Source organism: Numida meleagris, chromosome 3, assembly GCF_002078875.1.
Source record: "Numida meleagris isolate 19003 breed g44 Domestic line chromosome 3, NumMel1.0, whole genome shotgun sequence".
NCBI classification, from domain to species: domain Eukaryota; kingdom Metazoa; phylum Chordata; class Aves; order Galliformes; family Numididae; genus Numida; species Numida meleagris.
In genome coordinates, this window is record NC_034411.1 from 48,545,600 (window position 1) to 48,570,888 (window position 25,289).

Sequence of the window (25,289 nt, forward strand, 5' to 3'; positions counted from 1 at the left end):
CAAAATTATCCATGCTTTTAGTTCTAGAACCTCGTGCATATGTACTTCACAGTTCCTTCCTCAAGCTCAGTGTCACCAGAGAGCAGGATCCCAACTGTTCCCAGATCACCTGCCCATGTCGTGGCTGGCGTGGTGCTTCAGGTGGGCTTGGAACATGAAATATCCAAGCAGCGCAGATGCTCTGCTGATCTGAAGCAAGCAGCAGTGACTGACATCCCTGGAGTCACAAGCAGTGCTTTTCCAGGACTCTACCCCAGGAGAGCTACCACAATGATACCATGACTGGTTAAGACATAAAGCTTGAAGCATCTGAATTAAGAATGAAATTTGGTTTAAGAAAACATGACACAGGTGGTTGTCATCCACAACTAATAAGGAAACCACAGAGGCTCCAGCACAAAGGTGGTGGCTGCACAGACAAGAACTGTCGAAGCAAGTCTCTCACAGACCAACTTCTCTTCCATGCATGTGGAAATGAATGTCCCTTCAAAGAATCGTGAAGGTTGGAAAAAACCACTAAGACCATCCAGTCCAACTGCCAACCTATCACCACCATGTCCACTAACTATTTCCCTCAGTGCCACATGTACACGTTTCTTGAATACCTCCTGGGATGGTGACTCTACTACCTCCCTGGGCAGCCTGTTCCAATGCATCCCCACTCTTTCTGAGAAGAACAGTTCCACTGTTAACAACCTCCTTTCAAGGCAGTTGCAGAGAGCGATAAGGTCTCCCCGAGCCTTCCCTTCTCCAGACTAAACAATCCCAGCTCCCTCAGTCTCTCCTCATAACACTTGCGCTCCAGACCCTTCACAGCTTCATTGCCCTTCTCTGGATGCGCTCCAGGACTTCAGTGTCTTTCTTGTAGCAGGGGACCCAAAACTGAACACAGTACTTGAGGTGCGGCCTCAGCAGTGCTGAGTGCTAGTGTAAAGCTGAAATGTAACGAAGAAAAAATGGGGGAGGGGGCAGACAACATACAAGAGTATTGCCTTACTGCACAAGCATGGTATGAATTGCAATGCAGATGGAAATTGAGCAGCTGTTAGTATGTGCTCATTGCATCCCTACTTATGAAACTATAAACCAAACACCTGCACCGCAACAAGAACGTTTAACTCTGTGCTAAACAGCTGCAGCATAAATAAAAGAGTGGTTGAGCCTGAAAGCATTGGTACTGCTTCACATATTGGCCTACTTCCCCATGCCAAATAATCCTCTTATTTCCATATTGTGGTCTGCAAAGTTACAAAGCACAAGAAATACTTCTTTAAATTGATGGCAGTAGTGGGAAAAATAGTATAGAACTTGAACAAAAACACAGCAGTTACCAGACAATGTTGCTGTGCTACTGAGCTATCGAGTCTGAAAAACTTTTAGCAGTGGATTTCTGCTTCAGCACGTGCATAGTTTTCCTGATTCAATAAATCTCAAACCTTTCAGAGGAGGGCCAAGTTAAGCTGGGACAAATCTGAACCATTCTGTAAAACAGTTATAAAGACTCCTTGCCACAGCTAACAAGTTAGGGAAGGCAAACTATCCTGCATGCCAGTTGCAGCAGGTCTCATTTTCCATACACAAGTTGAGAAGGATACAGGTGCAATCTGAAAGAAAAAAAAAATAAAGATACATCACCCTGTAGGACTAGGAAAGGCACATCCCTTTCCTGTGGCTCTCACTGCAGCTGTTCTGTTTCCTCAGCCCCTGAATGCATCTCTATCTTTGAACATGTTGAGCTGAGCATGAGTTGTCCCTTTTCTCCATCCAAGAACTTCACTGGATAGGGGCAGGCATCACATTCTGCCTTCCAAAACAAAATGAACTTCTGAGCTATGAATTCAGCATCTATTACTTTTTCCCATGCACCATATATTACAGAGGTGTTCATTTTGTTAATTTAGAGTGAAAAGCACTGATGGCGCTATAAAAACTAAGCTGCTTTTTAAACAAAGTTTACTTTAAAAGTTCTCAAAATATATCACACCTTCAGTCTAAGTGGCCCTGTACTGGACGGCTTCCAAGGATTAAAGCTTAAAACTTTCCCTTTTTCACTCAGATGAGGCTGAATAGTTTGGTTTGCTTGCAGTGAACTGATTTCCAAGAAGAAATCTCCTCCTGTAACAGGACTGACAGCTGTATCTTCATTCTCACATACGAACAGGAATAAGTATCAAGAGAACCTACTTCGAAACACTGCAGCTTTGTCTAAATTCTTACCTGAACTTCTTCATTTTCGGGTTCATCACACCATGTCCACCATGGGATTCAGAAACTGTCAGCAAGATCTGCATCTCAGTGTCTTACTACCACATCTGATTGCTGACACTGCTCAAATAGCCTTTGAAAAAAAAAAAAAATGTCTGTCACTCATGACATAGGGATGAATTAAGTATATTAAAAAGATGTTCATGATAATGGCATTTATAGGATTGTGTACTTGGGACTCATTTGCCCTCCACTCAGACCGCCAGCTTTCATTATCACACGCCCTTTCATCTGCCCTGCAGCATGTGAGGAGGCATTAGCAGGAGTTCCACAGCTGGCTTTGTACGATGCACATCTACTAGCTGAAATGAGCCTAGACATATTGGAATCATGGGATAGAATGAAGTTCAGCTGCAAGCAGAACTCCAGCCATCTGCTCTGAGATGAGCTGGGAGGAAGAAGCATTTCCAATATAAGAGATATTTTAAAGGAGATGGACAGTAACAATAGTACTACGATCACGACGATTATGCTACTATGATCAACAAAATCTAAACTTATATCCTAAATGGTCACAGTAGAACCAGTCTCATAGATCTGTTTCTACAGTCCACTTGGGAACTACTGCAAAAAGAGAACTCTCTCAAAAAGAGATTCAAGTTTTAAAATTGTAAAACCAAGGTTAGAAGCAGAAGTCAGCGGAGTACAAAGATATCAGAACAGCACTACCAGAACAAACATTTAGTCAATGCACCAGTTTTGAAGCTCACAGTACCATCCAGTGAAGGAAGGAAAACATTTCAGAAATAACACCAAGAAAGCTTTCATTTTCCCTCAGACTTATAAGGAGACTACACATACGACCACACCACTGCTGGCTGCGCACAGTTTACACTGACTGGGTGTATTTTAATATTTACTTAATAGCCAAATTAAGGACTAGTAGCATTAAGGGCTTCTGTTTTAAATCTCAATCCTTGTACAGGTTCTGTATTAATAACTTAGAAATAATTTAATTCTCTATTCATAAACCGTCCACAGAACTGTGTTTGTTTATCCCATTTTCTAGTTTTCAGCACCCCTCACTCATTTAGTGGGTTCAGGTTCTTGGTTGTTCTCTTTTGTTTGCCTGTTTTCAAGATAGCTGTTTGTTTTTTAGTTTGTTTGTTTTGCCAAGAGTACTCTGCTGCACAAGTTCTGGCATTAAATTTGACCCACATTTTAAAACCTTGAAGATCAAAGCAGATCCCATCAATAGCTTTCACATTTGAGAAAAAACAGGTAACTTTCGAGCAAGTTCAAAGAAAGCTAGAGAGAATTTGCATTTTAAAAAAATATTTATTTAGGTATCTGTTGCTCTTAAATTACAAAAGTTAAAAAGAGCACGCAGTGCACTGACACACTACTTCTGAAGCTGTTTTAAGACATAAGATGGCTTCATGATAAGACAACTCAGCACGATCCAAATTCAACTATCCATTTCTCGTATTTCTCAATGTCCGCAGCAGATACAGATTTAGAAACCTTCTTTAAAGCTATTTCAAAGTCTTCCATCGTTGTTGGCATGTGCATTTCATCTCGAGAAAGATTTCTTATTTCTTCTGGTGTTAAGCCTTCAATACGCCTTCTCATAGCCATCAACGATGCATCTCTATTAGGAACAGGAAGAGGGAGAAAAAAGAAAGAAAAGAAGAAAGAAAAGGACAATGAGAAAAGGACATCCAGTAAAGGACAATGAGTTTGCTTGCTCAAACATTCCACTTAAGCTGTTGCATTCAAAAAAACGTATAAATAATTTTAAACTTTTATAGGAAGCTCTCTTAATACCTGGACAGCCTGCAATACCATGCCATCTGTATTTTTCAAACACTGATTTATCACTGAATCTCCCAATACCTGTTATACTAAATACACAGGCTGCGCAGGAGAGGTTAAGATTAACTGATTTACCTAAGGCCACTGCATGCCTATGATGCAGCTGCTGCATACAGCATTTTTTAACAGGGATGAGTGAAAGATTGGTTCACTACTCTCATGTGTAGAAGAGACAGCTGGACAGTTCTGAATGTTTCCTGCTGCAAATAGGTCTGTTTCAAAGAAAGAGAGGTCTACGATATCTGACTCCAGCCTATACTTTCAAAACAAAACATTAATCTACAAAGTCTGTTCAGTCTTTGGCTCCTCTAACTTCTGGCCTCAATAAGCATCAAGTGCATCGTTTTTGTACTGCACTGACTGCATGTGAATTTCCAACACTAATACAAGTAGCAGATGATGAGCTGAATGCTTTCATAAATGAATAATGCTGAAATACTACAGTTCTTGCTAATTCCTTGTTATAAAGCTTATTTTAAAAATAAAACACTGTTAATTTTGTCCAGCAGTAAAAAAAAAAAGAAGGAAGGGTAACTCAGGTGGTATCACAATAGTATCATGTCATAGTAGTAGGTCAGGATCCAGGAGGAAAAAAGTTTTACAGGGCATTTTAGAAGGATTTATTAAGATGGTTACAGCGTTTTCTGTTTCAGTTTCCAACCCCTAAAGGAAACCATAACTGACAGGCTTCCTCATTCTAATTGCTAAGAATTATTTACCAAGTTCATGAATAATACAATAACTAGGACTTTAGAGCAGCAGCAACAACAAAGAGCTGCCTTGTTAAATACCATCTTAGTTAAATGTCACCATGCTTTGCTGTTATGTCATCATTTATGAACTACAAGCCAGCATTACACAATCTGCAAAGGAGAAGGGGGGGGGGGGGGGAGTATGTCATGCATCTGATTTACCTCCAGTGCAGTCGCCACTACTTTCTCCCATAAAGTCATTTTTCTTACCATCATTCCAGCTCCAATTCTTAGCACTTTCTCGAACACACTCTTAGTGGTTGGAGAAGCATAAAAGTTATCCTCAAAAAATAAGAAGCCACCCACCAGAATATGCAGTGGGAGTCTGTTCCGTTCCAAACACCTTTCAAGCTTCACTTTGCACAACAAAACGGTTCCAACTCAGTTCCCACTGACACCTAATACACAATTTAGATGCAATTTTACCTTTCCTGAATATGGTTGTTTTTGTTTTTGTTTTTTAAATCAAGTTCCATCTTCATTTCTCATGGCTCTATGCGAACTGTTAGGAACTGCCCTGATAGCTCTGACTACATTTCACTCTGGCTCAGCAAACACTGGATTTTGCTTCAAGTTCTTTAAGACAGGAGTACAATTTGAGCAGGCCAGAGTTTTTGGTCACTTCTTCCTACGTTTGGCTTAAGTCACTAGCGAGGACTTACATTCCAGAAGTTTGAACTTTACCTGTGTTTGTATACTGTATGTCCGAACAATATAAAAGCACTGTTAAATCAGCCGTATGTCTTTTGTCTCAATGTAAACAAAGCAGTCATGCCTAAAAATCCTTATTCCCTGATACCAACAACAAAGTATAAATATACAGACTAATTTGAGTACTTCTTTATTAATTTCAAATCACAAACATCCTGACTCCAGCTTCTCTGGATTTCTAGTTGCTGTCACCTCATTCTAAGGAGATCGCCACAAATGAAAGACCTGGATGTCTCTGTATTTGTTTTCCTGCACTATTGGTCTAAATGAACTTTAAAACTAAAAAGCAACTGTATAATTAAAAGTCACAATTACTGTAATGATTTTGAACAAGTCTACTAATGTCCAGTGCAGTATGAATTACAAACAACAAACACTGTATCTGGAAAAGCAAACAGGCAAAAGAAAAAGCAAACTGAAGCTAAACCACTCAAAGTAGCAGGCTAAACAGAGGTTTTTGTGTAACACAAGCCTATTAGCACAAACTCCTTTTGAAGCACAACCAATGCCAAAACCCAGCAGAACATCACCACAAATTCAACTCTTAAATCCACAAGTGAATCAAATCCATACCATACTGACTCAGAGCACCTAATGCATTCTTTTCCCAGACACTGCGCAAGGTTTGTTCTGGAAATAATACCAAGCCTCCAAACTCTTCAGTAACCCCCCTGAGAGAGCCTTTGGTGTCACTTTTGCCTACAGGCCACACAGATCCCTGCAGCATGATATACTGCCCTCTCATTTGCACTGACAAACACTTGCAGAGCTGTATTAGGAATCAAGAAGTGGATCTGATTTTCAGGAGAGTGATGAGATGTTTTTAACCTGGAACACGTAGTTCTCTTACTCTGCTCAAAGTACAGCACCATAACAGCTGTGTTAGCGCACAACTGGAGGTGCAGGCTTTCACTGCCACTCTTTAGTGCTACCTTCAAAGCCTGAAAGCATAGTTATACAGGTGCTTATTAGATGACAAAAGCATCTAGAGAAGTTTCAGTTCTTTGTTGCTTGCTGCTGGTTCCATAGTTTGCCACCTCTGCATTAAGGGGAAAGGGATAACTGGCGGAAGGCTTAGAAGGTATTTAAACGATAAGAATGCTAACTGTATTCTTGGTTGCACTAGGCAAAGTACTGTCAGCAGGTCAAGAGAGGTGACCCTTCCCCTATTCTCAGCATTGGTGAGGCCAAACCTGGAGTGCTGTGCCCAGTTCTGGGCTCCTCAGCGCAGGAGAAACATGGACACAGTGAGGAGAGTACAGCAGATGGCCATCAAGATGATGAAGGGCCTGGAGCATCTCTCCTTTAAGGAGAGGCTGAGAGAGCCAGGCCTGTGCAGCTTGGAATAATAGAATGCTTAGAGGGAATCTTAACATACAGAAAACATACAGAACAAGGGGAAACGGTTTCAAGCTTAAAGAGGGTAGATTTAGGTTAGATATAAGAAAAAAGTCTTTTACGGTGAGGGCGGTGAGGCACTGGAACTGGTTGCCCAGAGATGTGGCGGATGCCCTGTCCCTGGAGACGTTCTAGGCCAGTCTGGATCAGGCTCTGAGCAACCTGATCTAACTGTGCATGTCTGTGTCCATTGCAGGGGAACTAGACTAGATGACCTTTAAAGGTCCCTTCCAACTCTAAGGATTCTATGAAATACCTGAAGGGAATCACAGAATCATAGAATGGTCTGAGTTGAAAAGAACCTCAAAGATCACCTAGTTTCAACCCCCCTGCTAAGTGCAGGGTCGCCAAGCGCTAGACCAGGCTGCCCAGAGCCACATCCAGCCTGGCCTTGAATGCCTCCAGGGATGGGGCATCCACAACATCTTCGGGCAACCTGTTCCAGTGCGTCACCACCCTGTGTGTGAAAAACTTCCTCCTAATATCTAACCTAAATCTCCTATGTCTAAGTTTAAAACCATTCCCCCTTGTCCCACCACTATCAACCCATGTAAACAGTTGTTCGCCCTCCTGTTTGTATGCTCCCTTCAAGTATGGGAAGGCCACAATGAGGTCTCCCTGGAGCCTTCTCTTCCGCAAGCCAAAGAAGCCCAGTTCCCTCAACCTTTCTTCATAGGAGAGGTGCTCCAGCCCTCTAATCATCTTGGTGGCCCTTCTCTGGACCTGTTCCAAGAGCTCTGAGTCTTTCTTGTGCTGGGGGCCCCAGGCCTAGATGCAGCACTCCAGATGAGGCCTCACAAGAGCTGAGTAAAGGGGAACAATCACCTCCCTCTCCCTGCTGGCCACTCCTCTTTTAATGCAGCCCAGAACATAGTTGGCCTTCTGGGCTGCCAGTGCACCCTGCTGGCTCATGTCCAGCTTCTCATCCACCAGGACCCTCAAGTCCTTCTCCGCAGGGCTGCTCTCAAGGAGTTCTTCCCCCAGTTTGTATAAACACCTGGGATTGCCCTGGCCCAAGTACAGCACGTTGCATTTGGCCTTGTTGAACCTCATTAGGTTCTCCAGCCTGTCCAGGTCCCTCTGGATGGCTTCCCTTCCTTCCAATGTATCGACTGCACAACTCAGCTTGGTGTCATCTGCAAACTTGCTGAGGGTGCACTCGATTCCATCATCTACGTCATTGATAAAGATGCTGAAGAGCACCGGTCCCAAGACTGAGCCTTGGGGGACACCACTCATGACCGGCATCCACCCTGACATAGAACCATTTCTCACAACCCTTTGGCTGCGACCAGCCAACCAGTTCTTAATCCCTCGAACAGTCCATCTCTCAAATCCACACCTCTCCACTTTAGAGAGAAGGATGTGGTGAGGGACCGTGTCAAAGGCTTTGCAGAAGTCCAGGCAGATGACATCCGTTGCCCTTCCCCCGTCCACCGATGCCATCACTCCATCATAGAAGGCCACCAGATTGGTCAGGCAAGATCTGCCCTTGGTGAAGCCATGCTGGCTGTCTCAGATCACCTCTTTGTCTCCTGTGTACCTTAACATGGTAACCAGGAGGATCTGCTCCATGATCTTCACAGGCACAGGGATGAGGCTCACCAGCCTGTAGTTACCCAGGACAACCTTTCTCCCTTTCTTAAGAATGGGAGTGATGTTTCCCTTTCTCCAGTCACCGGGGATTTCACCCAACAGCCATGATTTTTCAAATATGATGGAGAGCAGCTCAGCAACCACATCAGCCATCTCTCTCAGAAGGTGCAATGAAGACAGAGCCGTAGACCAAGGCTCTTCTCAGCAGTTCCCAGTGATAAGACAAGAGACAATGGGCATACACTGGAACACAAGAGATTCTTTCTGAACACTAGGCAGCATTACTGTGCTGTGAGAATGAAGGGGCACTGGCACAGGCTGCCAAGAGAGACTGGGTGGGGGGGTCTCGTCTTTGGAGATTTTCAGAAGCCACCAGGACATGGGCCTGGGCACCCTGCTCTGTGTGTATGTGCTTGAACAGGGGTTGGACCAGATGGACCCAGAGGTCCCTGTCAACCTCAGCCAGTCTGTGGTTCTTTACTGAGCAGAGGTGAAGATGGAGGAGGTAGAAGATTTCTTAGGTCAGCTTTATCACTAAAGCCAATGTGCCAGGTACGTGGCTCTTGTGCTGTCTCACAATATGGTATATTGCATTCTTTATCGCGAGCAAAGGACATGCTATATTTTTACTTCAGTAACTCTGGTCTCAGCTTCTGTTATCTGCTACATCTTCAAGAGAACATTCATTTTTATGACCTCAGTGGAATGACTGCAACTCTGCGGGGTTGAAGTCTACCATCCTGTAGATATTCCCCACACATGGAATTTTGCATACATAAAGGAATGTAGAGTTTTACCTAAATCATACTATGTTGCAACTGCTCTTCATCATTATCTTATGAAAATACCAAATATAAGTGAAGATTAATGTAGCATTTCACCTTTTAGCTGTACTTAGAAGACAAGTTACAACCTGTTCTTATCCAACAACTTAGAGTAAATTAGTTTTGTTACTTTAAAAACTGCTTTCTCAGAGTTTTTAGCATTGATTACACAAATGATTCAATGTTAACGTACCTGCATACGTTGGTAATGTCTGCACCTGAATAACCCTCCATTTTCTCAGCTATATTTGCAAGGTCAACATCATCAGCCAGTTCCAGCTCCCGCAGATTAATTCTTAGGAGTTCCTCTCTACCTTTTGCTAATCAAAGAACAGAAATCAAGGCTGTACAATCTGTTTTCTGAATACAAATAGTAAACTGAAGAGAGCTAAGGAGGAAGGATGACCGAAGGATACTGTACTCGCTATAAAAGTAGCAATATTCAATGTTTAGATTTAACTCAATTCTGAACTCATAAATAAATTTGCATATATGTATCAACAAGTTTGTTTGTTTAAATAAACAATAAGACAATCAAAACAAAAGAAATATCGACACAGCTTTGATTTCAGTCTTTTCAGCCCCTCCTCTCCTCAAATCTTTATACCTGATGGTAAAGGAATGTAAATTCTCTTTTCTAGTCTCCTCCTCAGGGCTTCATCAATATCCCAAGGAAAATTAGTAGCTGCAAGTACCATGACCATTTTAGAAGGATCATCATTTTCAGTGGCCCCTCCAACACCTGCATTGGAGAAAAGGAGAATTTAAATGTACATACGCTTATATTAAGTTTGATACATAGAGAAGAGAATATCCACAATTCTATAATATTAAAGCAGCAGACCAAGTGCAACAGAAAGAATGTAGTGCAATAAAATTCAGGTTCCTATCTGTCACACTGTAAGTAAAAATAGAGACTCGGTTTAGTTAGCAGCAATGACTTAGGCTGTACAGGGTTAGGAAGTTCCTCTCTACCACATCTAGAACACTTCTACAGCAGTTATTCCCATTTCCCATTACAGCATTTGGAGCTTTCACACCAGTGTCATGTAACAGCTGCAGGGAGAAGGGGACCAGCAATGAAAACAAACCAACGAAGCACCAGAATCACCCCACCTCAACACTATTCATTAACAGCCAAGCTAAAGCAGAATTTATCTCCAACAAAAGCTTATTCACTTCTGAATTCAGGCCAAATATTCCACATACTTGGGTGGATTCTTCCAAACTGCTGCTGAAGTGAACATTCAAATTTGTTGAACTAAATCACAATTTCTTAGAGACAGAGAAATCACTTCAATCTCCAAAGCACTATGAAACTGCTGCTAAATTAAGAAGTTTTATTTCATTAAACTTGCTAGGCTCTGGGGTTACTATTTTAACTTATAATACAGGACTGTGCTATGGAATAGCCACGGTACCTAGTATGCCTGAAAATTTGCATATATAACAACATTTATGAACTTTCAGGTAAAAGAACTTCAAGTAATTCTAAATAATAAAATTAGCTTATATGCTTGAATTATGAGAACAGTATCACAGCTCTGCTGCTAGTTAAACTCAGACATAAGAGGGCATCAGCATCAGAAAGACAGAATATACAAGTTTCCTGACTTGTGGAATTCTAACACAAATTACTACATATGATAACACTTTCCATTTGCTCCTTCTCCCTTCCTGACAAAAGAGCATAAGAAGGATGCTTCCAACACTGCAGCAATCTACTTTTAAGTTTTGTTGACCTGCTACATATTAAGCAAATAACTGTAATGAAAGCAGTGTTTTAAGATGACAATTCTCCAAATTCTTTCTACAAAACAATTTTCTACATTTTTAGCTTTAGGAAGGGAAAAAAAAAAGAAAATTCGAAGTTAAGTGTAATGTTTGTCTTTGTTGAAGTTTAAATTGAAATAAGTGACAATTATTTTGAACCACTTCTCTAAAACCAAGTAAAAAGCAGATAATATTCTAGATAACAACTCAAATGCCATCCTGGCTGCTACGTTTTTATACGAGAAAGGTATTTTCTTCCTTCTACAGCCTCAGAATCTTGCATTCTCCACTGAATTTTTTTATTGTGCGTTAATAATATCTGACGTCCTTGCTCAGATGACGAAAGACAGTTACATAATAGGTTATTTTTTTTTTTCTTCCATACTGGCAGTTGGAATAGCGTATTGGTATGTTTTTACTCCAATTTTATGTAAGCCTTTCAAAGAAATTGCTTCTGAAGAAAGAAGTTTGGATTTATTTATTTTTCCTCCCTCAAGTTTCCTCCAGCCCAGAACTTTGGAGAGATTAGGTTATTTACCATCCATCTGAACTAGCAGTTCTGCTTTCACACGTCGGCTAGCCTCATGCTCCTCTGAAGTTCCCCGACGACTACAGATAGAGTCTATCTCATCAATAAATATGGTTGTCGGGGCATAAAATCGAGCCTAAAGGACACAAAAGATAAAGGAGAAACTGAAATGGCAGTCTACTCACATTTAAGAAATAGCAGCACAGTCAGAGCAGAGTAATGAAACATTTACCCCAATGAATAAGCTCCTAAGTATCAAACAATGCCCAACCTTCTGCCTCTGACCACCGCACACAATCAGTAAGCTGCGTATCCATTAATGACATTTGAACAGAATGGATTTTGGCAATCATAATTGCTAGGGCTAAAACAAACATTTTAAAAGGTTAAATTCTCACACAGTAGGAACAGAATTTCTAATTTTGTGAAAGACCTCATGGAGGGCTTGAATATGAGCTTGGATAAAGTTAGGCAATACCATTAGTCCTAAAACACTATGACATGGTATCTGTTCAAGAGACACGTCAACTACAAAATAACCTTCATCTTTCTGAGAATGAAAGAAGTTAAACAAGGGTTTCTGATAGTAAAGTCATTGTCTTACAGCGGTTACAATATACTCCCTTGTGTACACTCATTTCTGACTGATGGTCATTATATTAACTTATTTAATATGGTCACACTACATTGCAAAAGTCGTCTCCTTCCTGACTACTGTAATTGCAGCTCTGCTGCCCCTTTCAGTACTGGGCACTCTGGTTAACACTGCATGCAAGCCTGGTAACACACAAAAAATACTATGTGTTCCGAGCTGTTTTCAAGTGTTACAAGCTCTGAAGCCAACTACATACTTGGTACAGTTTGAAAGCTTGCTTATTTTGAAGTACAACAACAAAAAACCCACAACAAAACATGCATAGCCTAAGTAGGGTTCCCATCCAGAAAGCAATTATATTCAATTTCCAGATTTACCTTCAAGTTTGTCCTACAGCTCTCATCAGCTCATAGGTAGCTACCCTCTACCATAACAAGTTAACACTGAAAATAAAGTGATCCATTTTTTCCAGTTAAGAAGCTATTCGCTAATAACTAGATCTTCAATGAACACAGCTAAATCAGAAGGTTCTAAAGAGTCTGAAGCTTGAAGAGCTGTTTTTTTTTTTGTTTTTTTTTTTACATATGCTATAAATTCTAAAACTTGCCAAGGTTTTACTATTCCAGAAGTAATTCTGCTTCATCATTTCACTATTTATTTTAAGAAACTTCAATCACCATTTCAAAGAGCAAACGAACAAGTTTCTCAGATTCTCCCCTGTATTTTGAGGTAAGTGTGGAAGAAGAAACATTGAAAAAAGTAGTCTTGCATTCAGTTGCTACAGCTTTTGCCAGAAGGGTCTTTCCAGTACCAGGAGGACCAACCATCAGCACACCCTATTAAAATAAAAAAAGAACCACAGTTAGGACAAGAATCAAAACAGAAAATTTCACAATTTGATTAGTAGTACAATAATAGGAATGCTAGATTTAAGCTTTCGGTTTAAAAGTTGCTCAAAGATAAGTAATTATTATTGCTTACTCGCAACAAAACAGCTGAAAAAAGTAATTATCTGACACCATTATTTTGTTAGTACTATTTGCCATAAGTTTTATTATTAAAAAGTGGAAAGAATTTATATAAACTGTAAGACACCTGTAATTTCTTGTTGCTCCAAGATCCAATCCCAGAATCCTACTTATGATCACAGGATCAGATTTTTTCATACCTTCCATGGTCTTCTAATTCCCTTAAAAAACTCCGGCATCCACATCGGTAAAACTACAGCTTCCTTGAGCAGTTTTTTAGCTTCTACTAAATCAGCAATGTCATCCCTGACAAGAAAGAGACAGTTGTTTCACTGATTCAGACAGGCTGCAAAAGAATCAGTCCACAGCTCACATCAATACGCAACTGAACTCATTGTTATTTGCCTGAATTACGGAAGAATCATTATACAAGTATAATGATTTAATGAAGTTCTAGTGGCAAAATGCTGACTACTGCCAAGAACCAGCTGACAGACTCCAGCTGGTTGCAAAAACAAAAAACAGACATTCACTATTTCACTAAAACATGACTACTTTTATTCACAGAAAGAATAAGCAGAATAAGGCAATTTGGGTAAACTTATGCAAGTCAAATTATGCTTTCCTCTTTTGCTGACAGGTCGGCTGATCCTGAAACTTGAATAGCATCTTCTATCAATAAGAAAACCAGCTACTAAAGGCTAGTAAACAGAGATTAACAAAAATGTTGAATTCTTTTTCAAAGTTACAAGTGTATTAATTCTTAAAAATCTTACAGGCCAGCCTTTTTTTCTTGAGGATAACTCTAAGGACATTCCACTCATCAGCATAAGCCCAAGTAACATTTTAGTTACAAAACACACCCAGGTGGAAAATTAGTTTCAAATCTGAAGTTGTACTTTAAAATTCGGTATACAAATTGTATGATATATTCACATACTGAACTGAAAGACATGTCAGTTGTCCTATGCACACAAAGTTCTTAAGGTTTGTGGGAGTGTTCAGGTTTTTTTTAAGCCTACTTTATTTGCCAGATTTTTGCTCATTAATCCCCACAAAATCAGCTAAGCTTGGAAACATTTGGAACACAAAACAACCTTTGTATAAGGTTTAATATTTAACACATTTATGTAAAGGCGTTGACACGTGGTTATATTTTTATACTGGCAGTCACATCACATCCAACGAGACCTCAAAGGGTTCCTATATTGACATAACTTCTTTGTAAATTGATTTTCTTTCTTGGTACGCCCCTGGGTAGCAAAACAGGTTTTTTAAAACAAAGAGGCACCGGCAGACAACAGAATCTTTTACACTGCAAAATATTATCTCCTACATTGGTTTCAGGACTCTTAGAACTGAGATTGAGAAGCTTTGTATGGGTGAGAAAAAAGTTCTAGAAATATTCAGCTACCCAAGAGGCTTTGCTGACTGTTTAATGAGTAAGGAAAGCTTGTATGTACTTTTTATATGTAAGAATAAGCTAAGTACTTAATTCTTATCATATCATAAAGGGGAAAAATAAACAATTAAGATCTGGCAGCAGTATTCAAACTTACCATCGAATGTTGGGATTTTGAGAAATTATATCTCTTTCCAAAGCTTCTACTAAATCTTTATCATATCCAGTACTATCAAATTTCTTTGGTTCAGACTCTGAAATTTCAGATGTGGATTTGTTCTACATAGGAGGAATACAGCAGTGTAAATACATAATAAATGTTATAAAAATCCATTAGTAGAATAACCAAGTCCATGAGTTTTTCAGAGGTGAACTAAGACAGCACAGAAGATGAGGTGTCCTTACCACTGTTGCACTGTACTATTTATTTGGTTTACCCACACTTCTGAACTACCCTAGTTCAACTTCCTTCTCCCCAAAGCCAACACACCGCACTGATGCAGTTTCTTTGCTTCAGTAGGTTATACATTCAACAGCAAGCACTGACAGAACAGGAAAAAAAAATAGAAACAAAACGAAGAAAATCCCACAACATCCTACCTCAGCATGTATATTTTCTTCATGAGTGAGAATCATCATTCAGAGAATATGATACAACTACTAACTAAAATTAGGGAACTTCAGAGACAAGCGTGCCCACCCTGGTAGTTTATACTGCTTTCATATGTCACTACAAAAGGTGGTTGGAACTAAGAGAAACTCTAGTATATGAGTAGTTGATTTATTCAGATTCTGAAAAAGAACGTATTTAGCAACAGTAAGATGTCTTCTTACTCTGATCATCAGCTAAACTCATGGAAATTGGACCATAAGTGAAAACTCATGCAATCAGAGTAAGAAGAATAGATCCTGGATCCTTCTCCTTCAGGAAAATACGTCAGATTTGTTTGCTTCACACTGAGAAGAGTGTGGAGCTAGTAATGGATCTCAACATAAAATAAGCAAAATTCTGCCTTGTTAAATAAATTTTGAAATGCTTTTCAACAGGCATGTCAATTTCAGCCTAAAATACAGACAAGCAATAAAAACTCCCAAAGACACTGCATTTGAACAAGCTCCACCAAGAACGGTTTCAGTAATTCAGTGATATAATCTTAAACAATTATCTCCAAATTGCAGTAAAAAGCCCACAATTTGCAGATCACTTCCTCTAGATGGGTTTATTACTAGGTTTTTGTTTGTTTGATTTAATCTATTTTGCACCTTTCAGTTAGCAAGGCTGTCCCTAAAGGAAAGATACTTTTGAAGGTGAGATTAAAACTGGCACGCTGACATGAACAAAAGAAACAGTTCATAAGCATCTGACTTCATAAAATACTCAGGAAAAGACGACACCAAGTTTCTAAACACCAAGAAGCTATCCACAAACTTACCTTCTCCTCTTTTCCTTTATTTTGCTGATCCTTTTTTTCCCGGCCGCGGACTGCCTTTCCTTTATCACTTGGATTTCGAGAAGATGGACGGTGAGGACCTCTAACAGCTGCACTTATACGATTATTGTGACCTCTGCAATCACTGCATTGAACAGACTGACGTTTTCTGGGTCCTGGCGAAGGTCTAATTAGTTGTAATAAATGCAAAAAGCCTCAGTGTAAAGTCACCAGTGAGTGCTAAAGAATTACATCATTTTGCTCAAGATAAGAATCTGTGTATATTAATATATTTCACTCACTGCAATTAAAGGTACCAACAATGTTACAAGTCACCATACAGAACTATGTTGGCCAGAAACAAGACAAACGTTTCCACATAGTCACTAAAAATTCACTTTCCCTTTGCCATAAGCTCAAAGCTCATTATATGCTTAAAGCAAGTTCTTTTCATATTTCACAAACAAAAGTAATCCTGCCATTATGGAGCACAGAAAAATATAAAGAAAAACAATATATTTTATTCTTATAACAATTGTTTTCACTTTCCTATCCACATAAACACAATTTTTTCTTGGGGATGACAGCATTATTTTCACATACTCAAGGGGGAAAAGGAAAAGAAAAAAGAAAATAATCCCATCGCTCTTATCACTGTCCATCATTCTATTGTCGGAACAGCTTAGGTCTAAAAAGAGAAGCCAACTTACAATGTTACAAACAGGTATCATATTTTGATTTCAGAGATGTATCATTTTTGCTTTAAAGAGAAATGCAGAGAAACAGACACAAAATAACATAAAAAGCTTTTCTGAACACCAATCAAGATCTCTTATCAAGATTCCTGAAGGAAAAAATGCACACTATTCTGTCCTTATCTCTCTCTCAAAGTACTCTTCTCAGAACCTGCAGCTTATGAAAGAGGAAAGTCAGTACAGTTTGGATATTCCTGTTATAATTCAAGGAAACACAATAATTTTGGTTGGATCAGGCCTCTTGAAATCACCTAGTCCAATCTCCTTGTCCAACCAGAGTTAGCCACAGCAGGTTGGTGAGGGCTGTGCCCAGTCAGATTTTGATCCTCTCTAACGATGGAGACTACAACCTCTCTGGGGAATCTGTGTCTGTTGCCAAAGTAAAAGAGCATTTTGTTATGTTCTGGGAGAATTTTGTGCATTTTTATTTGTGTGTGTTGCTTTATGTCCTGTCATCGACTAGGTACTACTGAGAAGAGTTCACTTATTTAACTCATACTCTGTCAGCCTATGATGATGCTGTGGATACAGCATCAAAGGCTACTAAAATTGAAGTAAATGGCATCTACCACTCAGCCATTATCCACCAAGTTACTCATCTCATTGCAGAAGGTAATGGGGTTTGTCAAGTATCATTTCTTCTTTGTAAATCTATGATGACAACTCCTGATCACCTGCTTGTCCTTCATGTGTTTGGAAACGTCTTCCGGAAGGACTTTCCCTACCATCTTCCCAAGGATTATTTGCCTATGTCCAAAGCAGTCTTTCTTGTTGACTCCTTAACTACCTGTGCCAGCAAGTCATCATCAGTGCACTCAAGAAATCTCCCAGATTGACTGAGCCATGCTGTGCTGTCCTTCTAGCAGGTGTTAGGGCCTGATATGTGTGAGATCTCCTGTTTGAAATTAGACTGCTCCAAGATTCAAACTTTCATAAGCACATACATACAAATAAACCAGTATCATAATGGACTTCATTTCTAAATCCAGGTTCTTTCCTAAATCCAGTACATTCACAGATACACTTTTTCCATGGGCCTTCCTAAAATTCCAGCATTAATAAGTTACCAGCCAAGTTTAAGTTTGGGGATATTTCTGTAGAACAGAAAATGGAAGAGTGATTTGGAAAGCATTTATCCAAATCAGAAGATGTGTTCTGACATTTCATTCAAAATTAATCACGTTGATTACCTTCATAAAAGTTGAATTTAACAGGAAGAAGTTTGTCAAAACCATACAATCACTTCAGGGTGAAATGCAGATTAAGGATCAAGAATATGCTAATGATAAGATGATAAGCATTAAAGTCTTTTCACTCTCCAAATGGAGTATCTACCAACCTATGCTTGTGTTTATGAATATTTAGCTGCCTTTGAATTCCATTACAAAGCTCAAAATAAAGGAATAACCTGTTCCAACACCTCAATTCCATCAAAATTTGTGTGATCTGCTATCTCAGTATAGAAATTTACAGAAATTATTCCAGCACAACACGACCAGTTTTCACTGTGGTTTTTTCAAATTACAACAACCCAACACTTAACCAGCTGGCAAGATAAATGGGACAGAAAGAGTTCTGCCTATCAAGTCTTTTCTTTTTTAGAAATATGAATTTGTGTCTTTTCTAAGAAGTTTTAAAACACTAGAAGTTCTGCCTCCCAGACTCTAATCTTCTAAAAGGCTTGAATGAAATTGTCTAGAGGTGTTCCAAAGTTATTAAATGAGATGAACAGAAACAATGTGAACAAAAGATCCGTTTCCTCCAGAGAGTAGGCTTAAAATAAATCTGTGAGAAACGGCCTGTAAGCTCAGAGCCTCAAAGAACAGTTTGATGATACAGCGAAGTTGGTCCAACAGTTACTTTCCGTCAAAACACACAGTTCCAGGCCTGTCTTGCACGCATTCCTGTTCTGTCCTTCATGCTATCAATACCACTCGTTAGAAACTCCAGTTAACTAGTACAGAAAGCTAGCCTCAGGCAAAACTAAACAGAACAAGCAAACAAGAGACATTGTATTGGTTTGGGTTTTTGTTTTGTTTAACAAAAACCACACAGCTGGGGCTTTATATAAGTTATATAAACCACGGAACAAAATCTTCACAGGAGCAGGCTGAAGTCAAAGCACACTTTGCCCTGATAAGTGTTAATACAGGTCTTGGAGTTTCTTCTTACCTTCGTTCAGCAGGTACTGGCAAAGACCAGACTTCTGCATCATGAGCTGGTAATTCTTGTTGTGAAGCTTTCAATGGAGTACTGTCTAATTTAAAACTCTCTAGTGTTTTCATTATATCTTTCACATGCTTAGCTTCCACACTTATCTCCTGCCAAACCTGATAAATAGAAAAAAAAAAAAAAAAAGGAAAATAAGCACAGTGGAAGTAAGTTTGTAGTAATCTTCTGCTTAAGACTATGTAATGCCTGGATGGATTCCACAAGGTTTCATAAGCTACCTGATCCTACATCGCTAAGACAAGATATTCAAAATGTTCTTCTGCTTTTCCCAGCACATTTACGGATTAAGGAAAATATTCTGAGTTCAATACTAAAGAGACTCTTGACAAATTTTGTTTAATAAATATTACACACGAAAAGAGAATGCAACTTTACATACTGAATGTCAATGAAGAATTAACATCTTGTGATAAGGATAAATTGACATGGTAGCCACAACTCAGTTTCTATTAAGGATCTGTAAGTCACACTACTGAAACAATGAGAAATATGATTGCTGAGAATAGCACTAGCTGGAAAAAAAAAACACTTCAGCACAACAGGGGTGCAGATCAGCAAGAAGCTGACAAAGCAGACAGTGCATTGGCTCCCCAGGGATGTGTTTCAAAGACTATTCTGTCAGTGTCTGAGCATAACGAAGCCTCAAATACATATACATTATAATAGTGCAGTTTATCAGAGAACGATATCAATATTTTTATACTTCTGTTCACCATCAACAAAGTGATTTTTGCTAGTTTAATGCTTTACCCTCTGAATGTCCCAAAAAAGGATTATTTACCTGTTGCCATTTCTGTTGCAAATATGCATCTCTGACAGAGTAGAGGTATTTATTCATCTGGTCAAGAACTCCCTGATAGTAGACCATTGCAGAGTCATAGTTTCCCAGTAAGGCATATTCACGGGCCAGCTTTACATTCTCGCTGATCATAACAAGGCTCATATTCAACATGAAGCTGAAAAAGACAGCCAACACTTATATTAAAGAAAAAAATATCCCACAACCCAGGAGGAAAACAATTTTTTGCAACTACTTTTACATTATTGTTACCCTAACAAGCATATCTAAATATAGAAGCAGGAAATACTTTGTTAATAAAAGGGTTCTAGAATGCATGTCGTCCATACAGAAAGATAATTGTTTCTCTATTGAAAGAAGTGGAACTTCTCATTTCACGCAAGATAGACTCTGTTGAAAAGTATATGCAAAACATGCAGATTTAATGCATCTTCACAAGCCAGAACTGCAGACTCTCCTTCCCTCTTTGCACTGCTGTGAGACAATTTGGTATCTTATTGTTAGTGCTACAACATCCTCCATACTATAACCATTCTAGTTAAAACAAACAAATGAACAAAAACCTCAAACCTTTCCTCCAGATGCATTAGGTTCTGCTAATATTTTTGCCTTATCGTTCCACGTACACAGGTTTGTCAGTATGATATATGCACACATAGTGGAAAATACCATTTCTCCCCGTGCCCTCCTTTTTTTCTTTTAAATTTTACAGTTATTTGGTTTTATTTAATGACTCTTTGAATCAAGGCTCCACATTCCATGCTCAGCTTCCCCCTTCCATCACCTTCATTTTCACCCTTAAAAAGAGACTCTTGAAAAACTTTGAGGCTGCTAAGGAAAGGAAAAGCCAGAATCGCTTAGTGTGTGGCATTCCATTTCATTTAACATCTTGTTCAAACCACGCTAATATTCCCACAAGTGTTTTTTTCCGTCAGCAAATACTATGGAACGTGACCTCTTACCTTGTAGATGAGCACAACCTGCACTTTTAGATTAGATTAGCACTACAACTATTAACACAAGTACAGCAATAGCCAGACTAGAATGGAACATCAAGAAAATACAGTAGTAAGTAGACTTAGACTCATCCTTCGCAATTCAGGCTTTGTTCGTAGAGCAGTCCTCCTCTGTTTTACACATCATTTATACATCCCATTCTACACCTCTCTAAGACACTTGCATCATCTCTATTCTTCCTGTTGCTTACTCACCAAGAACTGACCTGCTCTCCTCCAAATTTCCTAGAACCAAGCACAGAAAACATCAAAATAAGCAAATAAACAAGCCAGTGTGAGTTGTCTTGTTCTCATTGCAGTACCTTTACCCAGTACCAGTAAGGAGCAATTGCAGACAAGCAATTACTGCTAAGCCCTGGGATGAAGCATACTTGATACAGATCAACTATTTAAAGAATGTAAGAGGCACTAAATTCACACGCACAATAAAACGACTTAAGACCAAACACATTTCAAGAACAGGTCATGGTCAAATTTGGACACATTACCAGAGATTTCAAAGGTCACACTGCACACCAGATAACCCACAGCTAAAATGTGACGTCCCCTCTGTAAGAAGGAGCTGCAAAGTACAAATCAAACATTTTAAGGCTTCTGCTCCTCCTTTTTCTTTTCCCTTCCCAAGTATCTTTACGCATGGATACATAACCGATCCATTCTTGAGCCAACACAGCTTTTTCCTTCCTTTCTCTTCCTGCCTGGTTCCCCTTGTAGCAGCCAGCTGCTGAGAAAAGTTTCAGCCCAAACAACAAAATTTGGCAGCAGTGGAGTCAGAGAGGGCCCCACTAGCCCACGTGCACCCACGTGCAGGGCCACGCAGGAGGGATGGCACCTGCAGGGCTGGGTCTGGAAGCTTGCTACCAGAGCCTGCACCACACAGCTCACTCTGCCCAGAGACTTGCTGAGCCAGCCACAGCCACATTTGCAAACTAGTATGGTTCATGTGACCAGTAACTACAAAGACTGCCATGTGTCTGTGTAATTAAGCTCTGGAGACACAGCTTGACTTGGGAATTTTGTTGTTTTTTTTTAATCTCAGGAGAAGGAGCCTGAAGATATTTGTCAACTACTGCCTGGATCATCATGCAGATGTTACTGAAGTCTTACTGCTATATTTAGGAGCAAGCTTTTCCACCCGTGCTCATCCTACCAGATACACCTGTTTGCCTGTCCTGAGAATTCAAACCCATGACTAACACCTCTGAAATCACAAGTTGAGCAAGATGCTAATAAACATTCTAAAAATCAAGTAACAACAAGTTACTAGAGCCAAACCAGACTTTCAAACACCACAAGAAGCAGCACACAACTGAGAAAAAAAAAAAAAAGAAACACACTGAATACTGCAGAGAGATCTAAGCAGAACAGCAATTGTGCTAAAATATGAGATGAGACACAAAACGTAACAAAACAATACATGTGTTGGTTCATGTTGACTCACGAGATGAGCAGAGCTTGGAGCAGCTCCCAGAGACGTGCCTCCTGTGCAGGACAGCTGCTGGCTCAGCCCATGTCTGGACGTGCCACTGTGGCTTGCAGATGGCAGCGCCAGAGCGGGTCCACTAATGCAAGCCCACAGCTTGATGTAGCTGCAGATGCTGAAGCAGCTCCAGGACAGGCAGGAGACGGAGTCAGAGCACTAATCTGAAAGCTGATTAAGGTTTGCTGCATGAAGCAGCCTGTAGCAGCTCAGAGTAGCACAGAAGACTCACGTGAGAGAGGTGCGAGCACACACAAACCCAGAGCTAAGCCAGACATGAAGAAATTCAGGAAATCACTAAAAAAAACTAATCTAATTTGTAACAACTTAATTTGTAAGGTGTTTACAAATACCTGGTGCTGTCACATAGCCGGATGTCAGAGCAGCAGGAACGCACTTATCGGCTACAACCTTCCTGTGAATCACCCCCTGCAAAATTATCTACGTTCCAGCAGCCACTGGAGGAGCAATGGACTTGTAAAGCTCACAGCAAACAGGGCACAATGCAAACAATGTAAGAACTCTGACTTGTAGCTTAATTCTACGTGTGTACGCACACCATTCTCCCCCTCTGCACTACCTGTGAATGTTCCTGGTTCCCACAGACTGACACAAACGAAACTTGTCACACCTTAACCCACCTCCAGAAACAAAATATATTCATACACTTTATCATCTGCTCTAAGCACCTGAAATACTCCTAGGGTATGAAACTGACAAAGGTAGCATGGGAGGAATCTAACAAAGGTTCAAGGCATTACAGCTTTTGAGAACGACACTTTGAAACTTATTTTTGTATTTTATATTAAAGATAGTAGCTCGATCGTCATCAGAAAACACTGGGGATGTACCACATTTCCAGCAATAACTTGTACCAGCAGTACGGAAAGTTCTTCACATCCGTACACTAGGATTTAGGGAGCTGAACATAATCTCAACAATGTTTCACAAAGAAATGCCCCGTACACGTACAAAGAGGGAACAAAGACCAAGATACTGAGCTGTCAAGAGCGAAACACAAAGGCAAGGTCTGCCCGCCACCATGGGACCCCCAACCCTCTGCTGACCCAGAACAGCACGAGCCACACAAGGACAGTATTCCCGCAGAATCCTTTGGTCAGACCTCCACAAGTGGCTTACACCAGCGCCGGGGTTCTGGCAGAGCGCATGCTCCTGTTACTGCAGTCTGCTAGGCTGGCACTGACACTGAGACAGCCACATGAGACTCAGAAAGTTCCCTCCACAAACGCAGGGAGGGGAAACCAGCAGTAAGAGCTCTCAGGAACCAATTTGCTCTTAACACGGAGTCCCATGATTGGGTCGTGTAACTCTGAGATCCCTTCCAGATCTACTATTGCACTCCAAAACACACACCGTGAGCAACACTTGGTATCAACAAGTGGTCCTGCTGATTGCTTTAGAAACACGACGCTCGCTAGGCTTACCGACACTGCTTCTCACACACTGCGTTATTAATGGTAGTGAAAGACAATCATCAGCAACCACAGCTATAAGCACACTCAGTCTATACAAAAACTCATTGTGTACATGAGCTGTACACAGACGACGCCGTGTTTTCAATACTGAGCTTTTAAGAAGACTTTGAAACAATTACAATACTTTCTCCCGTCTCACGGGACTGGCACTCTGAGACAACCAGAACCACAACACCGAACTTCCCAGCAAGGCTGGAAGGGAAGGGCTCGCTGCAAAACGGACACCTAAAACACAGGCGAAAAAAAGGGCAGGAGGTGGGGAGAAGGGAGCACAAAGCGAAACCCAGCTCCTGGGGCAGCCCCGGCCGGGAGCCCCGCGGGACACGCAGCGCCCCTCTGCCGCCCAAGTTACAACAACAACGGGGAGCAACGAGCGCTCCGGGGTGCTCGCACATGTCGCGACAGCAACGACCGCGCTCGATCGCTTTCTCCGCCGGTCCTCAGGCCGGAGGGCACGGGCGCATCCCAGCGCCGGCCGAGTCTCCGGGCAGGCGGGGCAGGGCCCCGCCAGACTAGACGTCCCCCGCCACGGCCCGCCAGGGGCAGCATCAAGGCTCTGCCCCGAGCGCCAACCCCAGCCCGAGCCGTCCGGCCCTGCGTGCGGCCCTGGCCACGCGGCGGCAGGTGCCGGGCGGGGCAGCCCTCACCTCGGGGAGGCGGCCCCGCGGCCGGGCGCGACGGCCGCTAGCGGAGGAAGGGGTCGCCCCGCGGCGGAGCGGCTGCTGCGGGTCTTACCCGCTCGGCCCAGAACTCGGCAGCAGTTCCCAGCGCCGCCGCTCGTTCCTCCGCCTTCCTCCTCTCCTCCGTCCCGGTAACCCCGCCCCGCTCCGCCCCCCTCCTGCCGCCGCCACCGGTTTGAAGGCAAATCCGCTGCGTCACTTCCAGGCGGTGTTGCTCACCGGTATCGCGTTGGCGCCCAAAGAACGTGCTTGTTTCAGCGTTACTGCTGGCTGAGAGGAGTTTGCGGTGGATTGAAAGAAAAAAAGAATGGAGAAAACAGAAAACATTAACTGCATTGGCCGGGAATCGAACCCGGGCCTCCCGCGTGGCAGGCGAGAATTCTACCACTGAACCACCAATGCTGAGTTGTTTACTGCACGTCGCGCTACCTCAGTTGAATATTGGGCGGTCGGACTGGGCCTATGTAACCTTTCAAACGGCCACGCTCCGCCGCAGCCGTTTGAAAGCTCGCGCCGGTGGTTGAGGACCGCAGCTGACAGGACTTCATACGACGCGTTTCGCGGCCCTCGCCCCCAGTGCTGCTAATCCTAAATAACGTGGAGTCCTGTCCTTCAGTGCTCAAACACAGAGCGGATATTAATTTATTTTTAACATGTTCCCCCCCGCCCAGTACACGCAATTTGCAACCTCTGGCCCAGCTGCCCCCCTCTAAGTTCTTTTAGCTAAGGGCACACAATCCCATTTTTTATTTGATTTTGCTGACTTATGACTC

At 41.3% G+C, this 25,289-nt stretch overlaps 1 protein-coding gene and 1 non-coding gene across 8 annotated transcripts; both read right to left on the reverse strand.

The window, feature by feature from the left end:
- KATNA1 (katanin catalytic subunit A1) lies at positions 3,524-24,960 on the reverse strand. 7 transcript variants are annotated; one of them, XM_021392284.1, is made up of 12 exons: positions 24,736-24,960; positions 21,056-21,085; positions 19,827-20,001; positions 18,986-19,143; positions 16,062-16,245; positions 14,786-14,907; positions 13,427-13,532; positions 12,936-13,094; positions 11,673-11,799; positions 9,969-10,103; positions 9,555-9,681; positions 3,524-3,856 (listed from the first exon to the last, which is right to left on the reverse strand). In XM_021392284.1, the coding sequence occupies exons 3-12, from the start codon at positions 19,995-19,997 to the stop codon at positions 3,658-3,660; spliced, it is 1,488 nt and encodes a 495-aa protein (XP_021247959.1). In that variant the 5' UTR covers positions 19,998-20,001; positions 21,056-21,085; positions 24,736-24,960; the 3' UTR covers positions 3,524-3,657. The 7 variants fall into 7 exon arrangements, with proteins under 7 accessions (XP_021247959.1, XP_021247957.1, XP_021247958.1 ...); XM_021392282.1 differs by lacking the exon at positions 24,736-24,960 and adding an exon at positions 24,484-24,674; XM_021392283.1 differs by lacking the exon at positions 24,736-24,960 and adding an exon at positions 24,572-24,672.
- TRNAG-GCC lies at positions 24,848-24,918 on the reverse strand. Its single transcript has one exon. It is a non-coding gene; the product is annotated as a tRNA-Gly (tRNA).

Excerpts from the sequence above, each read along its gene's own strand:
- KATNA1 (XM_021392285.1), bottom strand. The coding sequence starts at position 19,997 with ATGTTGAATATGAGCCTTGTTATGATCAGCGAGAATGTAAAGCTGGCC. Across the intron at positions 13,533-14,785 it reads CAAAATCCCAACATTCGATG|GGATGACATTGCTGATTTAG; the intron begins GTAAGTTTGAAT and ends CTTTCTTGTCAG. Across the intron at positions 13,095-13,426 it reads GAATTAGAAGACCATGGAAG|GGTGTGCTGATGGTTGGTCC; the intron begins GTATGAAAAAAT and ends TTATTTTAATAG.